The 18,331-nt window shown below is 36.2% G+C and overlaps 1 protein-coding gene across 3 annotated transcripts; it reads right to left on the bottom strand.

Moving 5' to 3' along the window:
* Positions 1-104: 104 nt before the first annotated feature.
* On the bottom strand, positions 105-15,233 carry LOC306709288 (nuclear GTPase SLIP-GC-like). 3 transcript variants are annotated; one of them, XM_079177362.1, is made up of 24 exons: positions 14,808-14,894; positions 14,062-14,143; positions 13,406-13,518; positions 13,043-13,124; positions 12,388-12,500; positions 12,168-12,203; positions 11,991-12,024; positions 11,729-11,821; positions 11,197-11,287; positions 9,894-10,110; positions 9,578-9,805; positions 7,335-7,535; positions 7,032-7,216; positions 5,571-5,664; positions 5,396-5,483; positions 5,133-5,254; positions 4,661-4,834; positions 4,418-4,575; positions 4,093-4,216; positions 3,643-3,751; positions 3,388-3,521; positions 3,081-3,162; positions 2,862-2,940; positions 105-2,777 (listed from the first exon to the last, which is right to left on the bottom strand). In XM_079177362.1, exons 1-24 carry the CDS (start codon positions 14,877-14,879, stop codon positions 2,732-2,734), a joined length of 2,757 nt encoding a protein of 918 aa, XP_079033488.1. In that variant the 5' UTR covers positions 14,880-14,894; the 3' UTR covers positions 105-2,731. The 3 variants fall into 3 exon arrangements, 2 of the variants coding, with proteins under 2 accessions (XP_079033488.1, XP_079033489.1); XM_079177363.1 differs by lacking the exon at positions 14,808-14,894 and adding an exon at positions 15,126-15,233 and having other exon boundaries at positions 108-2,777; XR_013767475.1 differs by lacking the exons at positions 105-2,777; positions 3,388-3,521.
* Positions 15,234-18,331: the final 3,098 nt, after the last annotated feature.

The raw sequence follows: 18,331 nt of genomic DNA, 5'->3' as shown, positions 1-18,331 counted from the left end.
GTGTTCATAAACATGTCATGCTTATAGCTGTAAGAGAATTTACAAAATGACTTTCATGCTGACAATCACATGAAAGTATTTTAGTGAGTATAATACATGAATTAGAAATTGTTTTGTTCAAGGGCTTTAAGTACCTGTTTGTGCTTTGTTTCTTTATTAAATGGTGTTAAGTTTACATTACTCTGAGGTATTTCAGTGTGTTCAACATTGGTGATATTTATTTTTACACACACTGGCGCACTGTTACATTAATGTAGCTTCACACAACAGGAGATGCACAGCAACAGAGTCAAACTAAATTACTGAGACGATTGAGTCAAATTCTATGTAAGTTTTCCCTCATTGTCCACTGCCATGTCAACACTGAGGGTCAGACTAAATATAAGAATATTGCATGTGAAAATAAAATGTTAAGGAATTGTTACACCCACTAGTTCACTGTGATACCACACAGACATCATTTCTACGGCAAAAGTATTCAGTGTCTTGATGTTTGATGACATTGCTGTACTCCCTCTTTAAAAAATAAAAAGGTACCTTTTAATGTTTTCTATCACTAAAATAAATTATTTTTTTAAATTTTAAATTCTTAAATTTTCTGGACTCTGATTATAAAATAAAAATAAAATGGAGAGATATTCACAGTGAAACTGGATTGACCCAACAAGCAACGCAAGGGAGAAAATGACAGTTACAAATCTCATGATGCAGTGTGGTCGGTAGTTAAGGTCAGCCACTAAAAAAAAAAAAAGGTTTACTGGTGGCCTGATGTAATGCCATGTAATGATGTAATGATCCCTCTTTTATTTCTATTGTTAAGTTCATATAGTGCATATATTAATGCATTAAGTTATTATTTTTCTTGGACAGTAATAAGAAAGGAACTGATAATTGTGCAAAATGATGGCCGTCCCTATTTATGGCCCATCTGTGTGTTCCATGTTCCATGTTCTTGCATCAGTAAGTGGCAGTTAGAAGCAAGAACAAGCATAATACATTCCACTACCATTCCTATTGAATAACAACACACCTCTATTAAACTTGTTTGTACATGAAGAGCAATCATTATGACGACAACTGGTTTGGAAATTAACAGCATCTGGGTTGTGTAAATAATCGTCAGTATCTGTCCTTAGGCGTAGAAGGCAGGATTTCATACAGTACAAAGGTATCATTGAGTTGGCTGGGTCCATCCACCGAGACATAACCAGTTTAGACACACCCAGTAGAACAGAGTGCATGTTCTCGGGTACAAATGAAAAAACAATGTCAAACAAGGGAAGTATGCAAAGCAATGGCTCTCTCTTTTACTCTTTTACTCCATATATTTGATTTTCAGCCTGCATTGCATTATGCTTCAACATTTCGTCTGACTTAGCTGCTTCTTTCTCTTCAACAATGCTGTTTGCGTGTTGAAATTAAAATTGTTATAACTTGCTGGAGCAGCTTACTCACCAATGCACACATACAAAGCAGACAGAGTTGTGCAACAATAATGCAAACCATTTATCCTGAAGAGAAACTAACCTTAAGGCATTCGAGTAGATCCGAGGAGAACTGAGAGCAAGTACTCTTGACAAAAGAGCACTTGCAAATGTCATAAAAACACTAAGATTTTAAAAAAATTAACAGCATCTGGATTGTGTAGATATGTTCTTTCCTACTTGTTTAAAGTTTCAACAAACATAAGGCTCCTGTGAGAACACACCTGCTAACAGGTCTTAACTACTATGTTAGAATTGATCACACATTTATAATATATATAGTATTTGTGGTGTGTGTTACTAAAAATGCTTGGGAACTGTGATGTAGATTTGTGTCAGGAAATGTAATTTTAGATCAGATCTAAGACGAGAAGTTTTAAGTAAGTAACACAGTTGGATAATCATTTGTTTATCGCACAATAAAAACTGACGTTACTGAGAACATAAAGAAGCTTTTAGATCATTTTACAACATAAACAACAAAGAAGCCAAAGGCACTTGTGGCACTTTAAAAGTGAACCTTATTGCCCAGTAGACCATGTAAAATACATTAAATTCATTTAGAATCAGTGTAGATTAAGAAAAAACTATTGTTCAGTAAATAATGAGAAAACAGATAGAATGGTTTATTACTATCATCTAGTTCTATCAATTTTTTGATATATGAATTAACACACTTAGAAAACATTATTTTACAGTAATAAAGTTTTGCCTTGAACATGAAAAAAAGAAGGTCAGATCATTCTTTGAAAATTAAACACGTACTGTGATCAAATGTCAGGATTTATGTTAAACACCCATAAAATCATTGGAATTTCAATCCCAATCAACCAATACTAAACTACGATTAAAAATTGGACAAAAACGTACATATTCAAGAAGAAAAGAATGTTAAATCATTAAAACAAAATGTATCTGGTACATCATGGTGGACCGGTGACTAAGACCTGTACAGTGTAAACACAATGTACCTGGTTTGAATCAGACTGGGGACCTTTGCTGCATAAATCCCGCTCTCACCCTCCACACATTTTCTGTCTGCATCTGATCATTAATCATTTAAAAGCAAAAATGCCCAACAAAACATGGAAATTATAAAAACTCTATGCATGTCTTTCACAACAAGCTAATTCAAAGTACACATCAAAACAACACTCAAAGAGAACCTGGATAAGATGAGTTGACAGAAATGGTTGAGACCAAATCCAGAGGCCTCACGTCTCTAACCAGCGTGCATGCAGGGCTCTTCAGTTGGTTGTCAGCTGTGCAGCTGCCGGGCTGGGAGGACCAGCACTAGTGTAATAAAAAGCATCGTTAGCAATATTCAGAACAGCTCAATCTGGAGGCATTATGTAGATATTTTAACAACAGTTTTACCAAATTAGTGGTTCTTGATCTGAGCTTCCCTGCAGTTCTTTGTAGTGGTTCTTCACCATCACGAGCTCCAATGTAACGTCTAAAAAAACAAAAACATAATGTTAACATCAAGTTCACTATTAATCACACTATTGGAAATGTGTTGACATATTCATTTCAGTCAATATTTTTAGTATTTTTAGTGATTATCATGTTATTATTTTGTAACGTTGCCTTTACCTGGGATTGAGACACCATCTGTCTTGAGTGACAGCTCGATTGATTCCTGCATTGTTTTATCCAGATTGTTCAGGATGTCGCTCTAAATTAGCATGAAAGTCTTTATCACTCACAACCAAAATGTGTCTTATAACAATAGCTGAATGTTTGTGAAAGGGCCTGCAGTGTTTTAGTAGCAAAAGCAGCATTCAAAAAGAGGCATATTCCACTTGATTATATATATGATGACCTAGAATTGTATAAGATAAACAGCACAACATGTTTTACTATATCCTCATCGTACGACGTATTATAAAATGTTACAAACCATCAAGTCATCCAGCTGTTTCAACATAACATCTTTAGCTTTCTGAAACATGACGTCTTTTAACCCAAGTACGTGCTTCACAATAGTTTCTCTCATTTTACTCAGCGTGCCGTGTCCTTTAATTTGTTTTGCTTCTACAATAAAACAGAAAACTTTAGTCAATTAAATCTTATTATAATTACATTCTGCACAATTATGATGAATAATGTGCATTTTTACAGTGTCAGGTTTTATATGTGATGATCTTTATCGTACCGTCATAGCATTCCTGCATGTTTGTCTCAATTGTTGTCGTCAGACTGCTGTAGATCGTTTTCTTACGTTCGCGGATGATTTTGTTGAGTTTAGTCTTAATCTTCTTTTCCTAAAAGAGAATATGAATCGTAGTCAGACCACCTCAGAGTCTCCAGTACGTTGTCATGAATATGTTCAGGGTCATCAGCTTTGCAGCAGCAGTTCATTTTTCAAAAGGCGTCTCCAGTTTTTACTGACATTTACTTTATTGATAGACTTCCTCATATTCAGTGTATATATGTTAACAGCTAAAAACATCTTTATTTCATTTATTCTCTCATGTTTAGTCTTCATGGCAGTCCTCAGTCTCAAACTTGATGTTTGGGATGATTTTCTCATCCTTCTGCTGAAGCCTTTCTGACCTGGACTAATAGCTTAATAAAGACTAATGGTACTATTCTCCTCTTTTACCTCTGTACTGAGAAATCTCAGTTGCAGTTCGACATCTTTGTACTCTGTCTTCTCTTTCATCATCTTCGTGTCAAGTGAAAATGAATTGAGGACTCCGTTGAAAGGTCCACATTCTCCTTCATTTCTGAAACATGTCAACAACTTGAAATGTTTCATAAATGCATCATTGACAAGTTTTTATTTCAATAATGTAATTTGTATGTATGCATTATATCACATAACTTTTATAACTGTAAAATGTACAATTTGTTAATTCTAGACGTTCTCCTTAGTTTGTCAAATTAGCCTGCACAGGGTGTTATGTCTTTATTAAGTCATTTCTTACGGGAAGGTCTTCTTGAATATCTCATCAATGCTCTCAGTCAGGCATGAAGATAACTTCATATTGAGGTTTATTTGTCTCCCTTTTTTTGATTTTTTGTAGGTGCCATCGTGCTCTCCTATACACTTCAGTGTCCTGTGGAAAGCACCACCTGACTTATTCTGAAACAAAACAGAAACATTTTCAAGACATTCATATAAAGTGCAAAATCTGTTGTAATGATGTTGTAATAATTCAAATACGTACAGGATGTATCACCGACTTCAAGACTTTTTCACATGAACTTTTAGATTTGTCAACCCCCTCACTGAGGCACTTTTCAAAAGCCAGATAAGTCTCTTTCATTGGTTTCCTGACTTTATCAAGTTCATTCCTCATCTTTTGTTGAAGGACTGTGTACACAGCTGTCTTTATGTCAGCCTGAAATCAACAACAACACATTCAGTATTCAAAGCAATGAAACCATACTGCTACTTGACTGAGTTTTCTTCATTTATTCACATTCATACAAAATGTTGTTGATTTTGAGTGAGACCACCCTTTAATTACTGTCGTTATGCAGCCTCTCTGAAGCAACACAAGATCAGGAAAACTAACTTGATGATAAAATGTATGTATGAATGAATTACTTGTCTTTGACTTTATGTTTTAACATTATTTTCTGTCAATATTAATGATAATTAAAGACAAAGAAAGAGATTTTATTTCTTGATCTCACCCCTTCTCTACAGCTGGCCCCTTGAATCAGAGAGAGAATCCCACGAGCTCCAGACACATAGTTTAACGTCTCTGAGTGACAGTCATTGAGATCCTGCAGAAATTCCTGAAGTTTGGGTATTTCTGTAAAAGAAATGCAGTTTGCATCTTAAATAGTTACAAAACATACTTACATTTTATTGCCATAATCCAATTAGTCATTCTTGTTTGTTTTGTTAAAGTAAAGTAAATCTAAATGTGCTCATTTATGAAGACTTCACCTACCAGTGTCCTCTCGATTTAGACGTTTCTGTTTCAGAAACTCTTTGGAGCTCACTGTGAACACTTTAAAACTTTCATCACTGAAATGTTTCTGAAGAGAAAACGTTTTGGTTTTAAGGCATGCTTGCAGTCGTAGACAGTCTTTGTGTTATACTTTCTGTCAGTCTATAAAACTCACCTTAACCTCCTTTAGTTTGCTGAATTCTTCTCTCACTTCTTTCTTGGCTCGATCGTTTGTTTCCAATAAGTTAGGACGATCCCAATCTGTTGAACTAAATGACAATATTTGCATTAATTTGCACCTCATATAGTATTTTGAGAACTGAAACCTCAAATCTCATTTCTTTTTTTGCATCCAGAATAAAAGTCTAAATAATCTCTTTTAAACCTGAAGCTGTAACTATCGAATCCACCATTTATACTGAAACGATCACTTTATTTTACAGGTCCGTGATCTAATAGGAAGTTTTTTGGAAAGAACTATGTAAATGTGTAACCATAGAGACAAAGTTACAGACTACTATTTCAGTTTAGTTAGTTGTGTTGAGTGTGTGAGCAGTTATTGATTTCTAAAGGAATTTCTTTGAAAGAACTGATAAAACTGATGACAAGCATAAAGAATAACTCTATAGAAATAGACAATCTACTCGCTGGTGGTCTCGTTTTCTCATGTAGGTCATATAGACATCAGTATTATTATTGAGACTGTTTCATAACCAATTCAAAATTCCTCACAGTTCCTTTAATACAGTGTTTTTCAACCTTTTCTGAGCCGCGGCACACTTTCTACATTAAAAAGATCACGCGGCACACCAACAACCAAAAACGTTACAAAATTACACATTTCAGCATAATACAGCATCTATGCCATGGTATCAAACTCAATCTCAGAGAGTCGGCAAATCGCCGAGTGAAGTCCATGCCAATTGCCCGTTTATCAGCAAAATGCGCAGTCGGTAACACAGCGGTGGAGACTTTTACTGGATCACACGTGTCTGTGATCACACGTCCCTGTGCCTGAAGCTGGAGGTTTAGCGCAGTGAGATGCTTCGTTATGTTGCACAAAAAGCCAGATCACATCGCCACTTTTCGTCCCGGAGCTCTGTGGTGCAGCGGGCCAGTTATGATGAACATATGATATTTTCTGGCGGGCCGTCGTACCGAGGACCGGATATATGCTGACAATTTAATGGCAAGTCTCTCAATGTGTTGATCCTTACGAGGCTTTTCATCTGGGTTATTTTGTCCAGGGCCCAGTTCAGAGTCTGCATTTTTTTTCATCGCTGTTCGTCTCCTCACCGCAACCTCTCCCGCGTGTCATTTAATTCTACTGTTTTAAATTAACAAAAACATTACTGAGCTACCTACTGCCACCCACTGGCATGGAATAGTATTATTACTTAGCCAGCCACTATATTGCAGCTCAGACGCTCAACAATGGCGAAGTATTTGCTATTGTAACTAAATATATATAATATATAATATAACTAAATAATATTTTTTTTGACTCATTAAGTGAAATTTAACCTTTTCCCACGGCAAACCTGGCGATCTCTCACGGCTAACTGGTGTGCCGCGCCACAGCGGTTGAAAATCACTGCTTTAATATATATGTATATGTACTTTTGGCATCACTTACTGATCTGAATCTTCTGAATCTTCTTCAATAAGATCAGACTTGGTGCAGATAAAGTGAATATTCTGACACTGGCCACCATTTCCCATGAAGCTAGAGGCACTTTTCAGGATCTCCCAGGGTTCTCGCTCTGATGCAGCTCGATTAATGTCAGTCACGATCCACACAGTGGAACAACTTCCAAGGAGCTGAAGGGACATAACAGCAAGTTAATTATGATGGTCATCAGTACTTTGTAATAACATAATGGCACACTTTGCAGATAACACAGCAATACACTAAACAGCATTGCATTTGATGAATTACCGTTTTCCACATCTTGTCCCTGCTACGGTCCCCACTTCCAGGAAGATCCACAAGTGTAACATGCTTAAGAAGATCATTATTTGGCACCCTGATAGTCACACACTTCACTAGTGGCCAATACCACCTCTTTAGGTCTTTATCTTCTCCATCTTTTGGGTCGCTGCTTGTGTATCCGACTAATTTTGCAGATAGCTCTTTAGCCTGCAATAAATAATAAAATGAGATTAATGCAACGTAAGGCGATTTCATTCATAAACACAGACTCCAACTTCAAACTGCTCTACGAATTGCACAAAATAAATAAAACAGGAAAATATAAATTAAGCAATTAAGTTACCCCATCATTGAAACAACAAAAGCAAAAAGCAAAATTTGTATTAAATATTAAATACTAAACTGGAAGTGGACACAAAAGTGCAATTTTGGGTGACGATTAGGTTTTAAATTGATGATGATCAGATTGTGACAGTGTCTAAGATTATCTAGGTCATAGCAAGTATGTTTATCATCGTAGCATAATGCAGCTTCATGTGTTTCATGTTGACCTTTGACAGTCAGCAGACCCCGGTCTGATGATCACGTTTACATGAAGGTTCATATGGAGAGAGCATGTAAGAAACATAATGTGGTCCTAAAACATATTTTAAAATCAATCAGATAAAGATTCAAGGTGTGCAATAATTATATATATTTCATTAATGGCAACAAATACAATCACCTCAGTTCTGTCTTTATTTAGCAAGAGACCAATTTCAAGCCATTGATTTTGTCAATGCAGTGACAAAGTGAGTCAATGGTACCACGGCCTACCAGTGAAAGAGAAATATAGATTTGAGCATCGTCAGCGTTAAGTGTCCCTGTATAAAAAGGGATCATGAATAGAAGGGGGTCAAGTACTGATCCTTCTGGTTACAATACAATCATTTAGCAGACGCACTCCGAATGCAGATATCATCACAAAAAAAGAGACCGTCATGGCCGAACATATCTTAGCAAGCACGAGAATTCCACCCTGATTCCGCAGGTATCTTCCATATTTCTCTCCTTGAAACCGTTCAAACGTTACACCGTGGAACATACACAAGATCAACCAACCACAGAGCAAAACATTTGAAACACATCGTACCTTGAGCTGATTTTCTGGGCGAAAAACTCTGTAAATCCACTTAAATCCTGATGCATATGCACCCGGTCCCTATATTTTTTGAGAGTAAAATAGAGATAATCCATGCATTTATGCATAGATAGTCCTCCTTTTACTTTTCAGCGAATCATTTCGACGCTCGGTCTGTTACGCAACTCTTTTGGAGTTTTAGTGGCTAAAAAGTCTGTCAATCACCTGACTGACCAGCCCACTGCATTCTACACGCATTTCCGCATTCTTAGACGTATCACATGTGCAAATCGACCAATCATAGGCTTCGAAAACTGCCAATACACACACAGGGAGCGACGAAAAAATCACATAAAACACATAAATCAGGCCCCTGAGAGGCCAAAAATGTAACCCTATTAGTGATAAACCAAGTGAAATATATAGTTATATAGTATATAAAATTAGAATAGAACAGCTGGAAACCTGGTTCCAAAATTCGGAAAATTGAGAATTTTGGCTTGACCTGGCATGAACTCTCTGTACTCCAACCTCTATAAACTTGGCCTACTTCACTTTATCAAAGCCAATTCTTTTTTAAAAAGGACTGCTGACATGTTGTGCTATGATTGTGGAGAGTTTTAGGCTTACTGCTGCATTATTTCAAAGACAAAAGTGATTTTTTTTCCAGGCGAACCTGAACATTTTCAATTTGAGCTGTGTGCCATCTTCATTCAGCATTAACCAGTAACATATACACTGATATGTACACATATTAACAAACTATCACAAGTGTTAGTGTTATAATCCCATTGAAATGATTCAAATAGACCTTGTAGTTAGAGAGATAAGCCCCTTTAAGTATGACATTTTCGAGAAGAGGCCTCAAAATAGGCTTAGAGTTTAAAAGGTTAAACAGTTATTAATACATTTAGTTACTAGTATCAAACTTCTTTATTATTTTTCTAAAAAGGGTACATTTTCTATGGGTTTGTAGTTATCGAGGACAGGTGAATCAAGGCCACTCTTTTTTAAATTTCACATACTGATTTTACTTTTACATTTGTACATAAAACTCAAACACATTCCCTCTGTCAGACAGACAAGAAGGCTTCTTATGAAGTGATACAAGATTTTTACTCTTACTTACTGTTTCGACTGTTAAAATCTTCCCCTTGGAAAGGAGAAATTCTGGGATCTCTTTGAAATATTTGTCATTCATGAGTTCATCAGGAGATTTGTTTTCCCAGTCTTCTCCATACAGCGCTGACAGCTTTTCAACTATGTCCCGACGATCATCGTCATCTGTCTGATCACTTTCCTGATCCGCATCATGATCAAGGACATTTTTAGAGAACCACAACTCATCTTCCCACTCCTAAATAGAATTAAAAAAACAACAACTTTACCTTCGTTAAATTATATGGCATGCCTTTTTTAAGGCAAACATATTCAGCTCATTTTACCTCTTTTGTAATGAACTCAATGTTTGCCTCATACTTTGAGTTCTGCATGTTAGCCTCCACTTTAATCATGACTGAGGTACATGCACTGAATTTTCCAGAGGGCAAGAGACCCTTCACTCCAATGACGGCATTTATCAAAGAGCTCTTTCCAGCCCCGGTTTTGCCAAAGACGCCGACCACCTCCCTCTTGTCCGTCTCCAAATCACTGATTTTTTTCCTGTTGTACAAGAGTTTATGTGTGGGTTAATTCATTTGTCGTTTTTAAGAGAGGCTATACAGTCATGTATTCTTGAAGTTAGTCTTTTTGAGTCAAATGGGAATTCTAGCATATCATCTAAGCCTGACACTGAAGAGATGTTTGGAAAGTTAGGGTCATGACACTTAAGGAAGTGGCGGATTTGGAAATATCGAAATAAGCTGGACCTAGGAAGGCTAAATGTGTGTGATAAATCCTCAAAGCTGGCAAATATACAGTTTATGTACATATCCTTAAATTTAACGATGCCTTTTCTTTGCCAGAGAGAGAATGTAGCAGGGGGGAAGAGGTGGTTATTACATATGGGGCTTATGTTAAGAAGATAATTAAAACCAAAGTTCCGTCTAAATTGAAACCATATCTTGAGAGTATTGATGACAATTGGATTGTTTGTGAAATGAGAATAGAAACTGTGAACAGGTGTGACCAGGTGTGACCAAAGTGACCAGGGCTGTAAGAGATGTTGAGCTGCAAGATCTAGCTTCATAGTGACACCAGTCTGTATCTGGAGCATGAAGCCAAAAGAACATTTTTTGAACATGTGTTGCCCAGTAGTAATAGAAAAGATTAGGAAGAGCTAGCCCTCTCTGTATCCTATGGTTCTTACCATTCCATATAAATGAAGTGAAAGCTTGAACAATACATTTAAGGAAAGATTTAGGAAGGTAAAGTGGAAGGCATTGAAACAGGTAAAGGAATTTAGGGAGCATATTCATCTTGATGCAATTCACTTTTCCTGCCACGGATAATTGTTAATTGTTTTCCATTTCTTCAGATCTAGTTTTACTTTCTCAAGTAGAGAAGAAAAGTTTTCTTGGTAAAGGTTCTGCATATCTCTTGTGATGTTAATGCCCAAGTATTTAAAGCCATTTCTCAACATTTTGACCGGTAATACATTATCCTGAATTTGAAGCGCCAAGTTATTAACAAGGTAGCATTCACTTTTACTCAAATTTAGTTTATACCCAGAACATTTACCAAACCTTAACATATATATACTATACTATAACATATTAATATGCAAAATGTAATAAACTTTATACTTACGTCAGGAACTTGTTGAGCTTGTTGTCTCTGGGAGGTATTTTCTGATGGACACATCTCATGATGTTTTTCACATCAGACAGTATGATTTCTTCTGTCAGAGTGAAAGTAAAGAACTGTTCAGCAGGAACCATGAACCAGTGTATCAAGTCAGCAGTAATGCACAATGAGGAGAGCGTGAGAGGAACTTTCTCTGCCAGGTTCATGTAGGATGCTTCAGAGTGTATCATCAGGCTTCTACTATGGCAGACTAAAGGATAAACCATGGTCTGGGTTTAAAACATCATACAGTTAAAGGCCACGGTTAAGTTATTGACTTTGAAGCATACACATTGTTGCTATGGATACCTGTATGTATGCTGTTGACTGATTGGGGTTGTTGGTAAGATTACAAGCGGCAGCAAATGAGAGTGTTTTCTGTGGCCAAGATATAGAAACAGACATTTGTAAGTAAGCTAAGTCAAAATGTTGTTAGATAAAAGTTAACCCTATAGTAAGTTCTAGGTTGACATTGTTTGGAAAGTATTATAAATACCTGAGTCTGATCCTGGTTTGTTGGCAGGTCGTTGTTTTTTAGTTGGTGGTTGACATTGGCTGAACTCGTCCTGAAGATCTGACTCTCTCTTTACTTTTTGGACATTTTTGTTGAAAAAAAATAAATAAATAAAAGTTTGTTGCATCTGCCTCTCACAATATTAAAACATCTCGATATAGTTTCTTAGTCAAAGTAAGATATTACAACCTTAAAAAACTTCAATGAACACTACATGTAACCAATAAGATAAAGTGTATCTCACCTTTATCACTTGTGTCACTGGTGGACGGACAAACCTGAGGGTGAACATGAACATTTGTGTCTTAAATCAATACTAAGTATAACATGTAAAAGTTTGAGCAGACATTGAAAATATGATCTATATAATTATAATAAATTCCTTATGATACCTGAGTGCTCGAAACTTTATTCAACTTACTTGAGCAGACGATTTAACTGTTTCTGGATGTTGTTCCTTTTAGACAACAAGAAAATAGTTGCAAATCCAAAATGATGAATAAATGTTAAAATTCTAGCACATGCTCTTATTGTTAATGAGTAATTATTATCAATTATGTGTCATGAAAACAGAAGTCTGTGCTCCTGTAAATTATAAATACAGTATTTGTGTAAATTATGTTCACAGTACAGAACGTTACCTTTAACATCTTGAGTCTCTTCTTGAATTTTGTCCTTGGTCCCACTGTCGGGATCCAGTCGGCGATTTCCTGATCATCCAGACAGTAAAGACTTTCCGCGTCAATGCCTTGTTCTGCAATTAAAAACTACGGAGTTGATTCTCAGTCATGCAAAAATATATTTCAAAATGTTGCATATATCTATTATATAAGGAATGAAATAAGTGTTGGCTCAGCTGTTTATTAAAATTGTTAGAGTATTACAGCCTGAATATCGTGAATGATTGTATCTTAATTATTTGTCACTCTTCAGTCTTGATTTCAGCACCGCTGAGAATCTTATCTCAATAACCTACAAGATACAGAACAGCGGTTATTCAAGTAGTTAGCTAATGTGTCTCTTTAACGGTGTGAAAATGTCCAAGTTCTTTTGTCTTTAGTTCTTTTGTAATATCTGAACAGACAAAAGAATTGCCAGGATTAATCAACACCGATCTCTCCCATTTTCTTAAAACTATGTCTGTCAAGAATATGTCAGCATTGTACTGAAGAACAACATTGCAGCATTTTTCATAGTTCTTTTAGTTCTGTAGATGCTTATACGTTTCAGTATTGTTACGCATATAAACACTGTGTAAAATCTGTGCCCAAAGAAAGAGGCATGGTAATACTTTACCTTTGAATATTGGTATCAACTGGCTGAGATTCCATTCAGTTAATTTATTATGAACAAAATCATCCATGACCACGAACGGCAACTGGAAACAAATAATCATGTTTTAAATCAACCACTGCAACTTTGGAGAGTTACATTTCACTGAGCAGACAAATTAACTGTTTCTGGATGTTGTTCCTTTTAGACACAACAAGAAAATAGTTGCGAATCCAAAATGATGAATAAATGTTAAAATTCTAGCACATGCTCTTATTGTTAATGAGTAATTATTATCAATTATGTGTCATGAAAACAGAAGTCTGTGCTCCTGTAAATTATAAATACAGTATTTGTGTAAATTGTGTTCACAGTACAGAACGTTACCTTTAACATCTTGAGTCTCTTCTTGAATTTTGACCTTGGTCCCACTGTTGGGATCAGGTCGGTGATTTCCTGATCATCCAGACAGTAAAGACTTTCCTTGTCAATGCCTTGTTCTGCAATTAAAAACTACGGAGTTGATTCTCAGTCATGCAAAAATATATTTCAAAATGTTGCATATATCTATTATATAAGGAATGAAATAAGTGTTGGTTCAGCTGTTTATTAAAATTGTTAGAGTATTACAGCCTGAATATCGTGAATGATTGTATCTTAATTATTTGTCGCTCTTCAGTCTTGATTTCAGCACCGCTGAGAATCTTATCTCAATAACCTACAAGATACAGAACAGCAGTTATTCAAGTAGTTAGTTAATGTGTCTCTTTAACGGTGTGAAAATGTCCAAGTTCTTTTGTCTTTAGTTCTTTTGTAATCTCTGAACAGACAAAAGAATTGCCAGGATTAATCAACACTGATCTCTCCCATTTTCTTAAAACTATGTCTGTGAAGAATATGTCAGCATTGTACTGAAGAACAACATTGCAGCATTTTTCATAGTTCTTTTAGTTCTGTAGATGCTTATACGTTTCAGTATTGTTAGGTTGTATAAACACTGTGTAAAATCTGTGCCCAAAGAAAGAGGCATGGTAATACTTTACCTTTGAATATTGGTATCAACTGGCTGAGATTCCATTCAGTTAATTTATTACGAACAAAATCATCCATGACCACGAACGGCAACTGGAAAAAAATAATCATGTTTTAAATCAACCACTGCAACTTTGGAGAATTACATTTCACTGAAGGAAAAGAAGTTATTAAGCTTCTATTATCAGACTCAAGGAAAGAGCAAAGACTAAGAAAACATGAGTCACATCACAATGAACGGTACACCTCATATAGACATACAACAGTTTATACAATTACTGAAACGATTAATCAATTCATCAACGAGTCAATTGCCAGAAAAATAATTTGCAACTATTTGATGAAGTCAATTTTCATGTTCAAACATTTTATGGCTCCAGCTTCTCGAATATGATTATTTGCTTTCAATGTATCTACATTTATTTTTTATTTAATATTTTTAGGTTTGCCAACAGTCCAAACTTAAAAATATTAAATAAAAAAGAATGCTTGTTGGACCATTGTGAAGGTGTCACTTTTGGCATCTGGGTAATTGTGACAGCATTTCTCACTATTTTCTGAATTATTTTACAAACCAAACAATCAAACGATTAAAAGAGAAAATGTTCAGCAGATTAATCCATGACAACAATGATAATACATTAATAAATGAACTACAACAGTGCTTCCTGCTTCCTGCAGGAGCTATACAAATCTAATGATATAATTGAATAACAGACATACGGGCTATTTTTCTGCATTGAAATACTTTCAGTACCTTTTCCTGAATAAACCACTGCAGCACCAGTCTGGTCAAATACTCTAACGCAGGGAGCGTCAACATCAGCATACGTTACGGTTACGCAATCGCCCATGTAGCGTTAGATATCTGGCAATATGTTGTTTGTCACCAAGAGTACCAACTTTTCATCAAGTCAGGATAAGGGCACTTCATTATTTAAATTATAGCGTGTAACTTTACAGCCTTTTGTTTGTGATTCACGGTGGAGGTCTTCCGGCTTTCAAACGGCGGTCAATAAAAGTCACCCGCGGTGTTTGATTTCCTTAATATCATAATATTAATTCCAACGGTTACCTGTAGCGAGTAGGCAACAGATGTAGTAGATCAATCCCGTCCTCCAGGTTTCAAGCGGGCGGAGGAGTCCTTTGTTCTCAATAGTTGTCCGACTCCAAACAATAAACGAAACCTAAGGTGTTTTTGATTCCTGGTTCTTAAACTCCTCCCATGATGAATCTCCCTACTTAATTATGTATTTATTTTATTCCTTCTTATGAAAATTGTCGACACAAGATCGTGGTTTACTACACACATTTGTATTTGTATGTACTTTTCTCTAAACATGTGGGTACAATTATGTATAATTTAGCTTTTTGAGGCTCAAACTGTTGTTTAAACGTCTCTTCGGTTGAACTAACAACTGATAACTGAAACATTAAAGGGAGGGCACTAATGATGCTGAGTGACAAACCCTAAATTTACCTCATGACCAAGATAAACTCAGAGGAGAAAAACAACCAGATTAATTACCCATCCTGACCATTTGAGCTAGTTTATTGATGCCTGATACCTGGTTTCTTTCAACAGACTCAGAGGAAAACACTGAGTTTATGAGAACCACAAAAGAAACGTATTTGCTATTGAAATGTACATTAATTATGAGGTCATGTTTAATATGCAAACTACATGAAAAGTACTATGACAAAGGCGTAAACAGGTTAGACATGGTTCATATGACTTTAAATGGTAAATAGACTTGTATTTGTACAGGTGCCACCTGATCCATTATAATTCACACCCATTCATCACATTCATTTATTTAGGGTTATTTAGGACATGGACTGGAGGATCCGATCCAACCGCTGATCTTTTGATTGAAAGACAACCAGCTTTAACTCTGAGCCACAGCACCAGGTTAGAAATATTACAGTTAATAAATAGTGAAAAGTTAAAGTCAGCGCTTATTACAAAATGTTATAAAATAACACAAAGCACAATTACTGAGACTAACACTGTGAGAGCAAAGTCAAGTTGTCACGATTAGGCTTTGCCTCTGTGTTCTGTGTTTCTCTACCCTCCTCACTCTACCTCAGTCACTCCCTCAGCCTATTCCCTTCACCTGCCTCTGATCACTAATCAAGCACTTCCCCCTCATCAGCACAACTCCTCTCACCTGTTCTTCCCCCTACATAAACTCCTGCCCCTCAGTCACTCCTTGCCAGATCCTTGCAATGTTTACCCGCCCGTTCGGCTTGTCCTCTTCCCGGTTTTCCCGTCTGTCTTCCCTGTCCCTGTCCTGCTGGAATTTCCTCCCTCGTCTCTTGTCTATTCCGTGGATCCCCTGCCGTGTCCTGTAGGTCTGCTTGGATTATTTTGTTCATTAAAATTACTTTCTTCACACTACTCTGCCTGGTCTGCGCTTGAGTCCTCCACCATGCCCCGTGACACAAGTCTCCAAAACTCTAAACACATTTTCTGCTTTGCAGCCAATTTGCAATTCAAAGTGACACTTTTTGTAAACACACTGCACACAGTTCACTACATGAGACACAGGACTCTGACATAAAGTCACAGAAAGCTGCAGGTCTGCTGAGACCATCAGCTCCTTTCAATCAAGATTGAAGACTTTTCTGTTTGCTGCTGCCTTTAATTGAACCAGATTCAAGGATATCAATCAATTTCCTGCATTTCTGTATTTTACTACTGCATTTATTTCTTGCACTGCTTTTTAGTGTTTTAATGACTGTTTTTAATGTTTTAATGAATGTTCTTAATTGTTTTTGAATCTCCTTTTCTTTTGCCTTATGTTTTGATGCTTTTATGTGAAGCATTTTGAATTATGAATGACCTTGTTGTTGAAATGTGCTATACAAATACACTAGCCTTGCCTTAACATGTTGAGAGAGGAGTTTTATGAGCCCCACCCTGCATTCCTCTAGTGTGCCTCTCAAAGTCTCACTCATGCAGAGCCAACAGTAAACTTGTATTTGTACTGCAATTGATACATTATTAGCAAATACATACATATATATATATATATATATTTGTTTTTATATTCATTATTATTATCTAGTAATAGGGTGCTTTGACCTGTTGACCTCTCTCCCAGAGACTGATTCCTTGAGATATAATCCACAACTGTGATTAAGTTGTTTTTCTATTTCGGTCAATCTATATGACTTTAATACTCTTGCTAATGAATACATAATATTAAACTGTAGATCAAGTCTTAAGTAGGTCTTTCTTTTTATGTTTTTTATTCTAGATCTTAAACAGATATTTGAATGTTTATTTTTGTGTTGCAAATGTTCTCTTTCTTTGTAGGCCATTCACAAGTCGACACTTTTACCAGTTAATACGTTATGTTTCGCATTTGACATCAAATTTTTTAAGAAATGATTTGTGCTGTATCGGTATACTCACTTAAATAAAAAAACAATCCGGTGTGTGTTTCTTGTGCATGCATGTGGGCAGCATGGCTGACACATTGTTTACCCTGTAATGGAAGATTTCTATGTTAATCAGGAGAAGAGAGTGTCATTCACAAATCAATAAGGTCTTCAAAAGATTCAAAGTTGTCTTGTTCTGTTAATTTGCTTGCAAGGGAAGAATGCATCACAGATACTCATTCAGTATTCTTGTGCTGTAAGCTTCAATGAAATACAACATTCAACATCCTTTTATACCCACAGAGGTTTACAGAAATTACGCCCCAAATATGACTCCTAAGCAGGAAGTATCCAGTCTGGTCTTATCTGGTTCATGCAGGTACGCTCAACTGTGAGTCGGTCGTGTTCCTGTTTCAAACTACCCTTCTGAAAAACAGAGTAACTGAAAATCTCTTCATAGTAAAAACCGATCTTCATGTGCTGACATCTGTGGCTTGCAGGTCCTGTTTTTACTTCTCTATTATACTGAGATGTCACACTATGTTAGTTAAAAACTTTACATGATGATAATACATATTTCAACATTTTATAAAATGTTGCGTCTACATTGAGATAAAGGGATTTCTGCAGGACTTATTATGACAGCTTGGTAATAAGGTAATGTGGGGTAATAAGTAATAATGACGTGTTAGTTATGTTATTTATTGTGTCATGCCAGTACAAGCAAACGCCCAGCCGACATAGACATCCTGCAGTCCTTCTCTCACTGTTAACTCTCCTGCTCCCATCGGTTCCTACAGCTAATGGTCATTTACCTGAACGTAACTCTGCAGAGCTTTAAACAGTCTTTAAACAGTCCTTCATCCCAGAAAACCACGCCCAGTTTCTACAGGG

This window comes from Pholis gunnellus (genome assembly GCF_910591455.1).
Source record: "Pholis gunnellus genome assembly, chromosome: 17".
Lineage (NCBI taxonomy): Eukaryota > Metazoa > Chordata > Actinopteri > Perciformes > Pholidae > Pholis > Pholis gunnellus.
The sequence above is the reverse complement of the archived record's forward strand: the minus strand, read 5'-3'. Positions and strand labels throughout refer to the sequence as shown.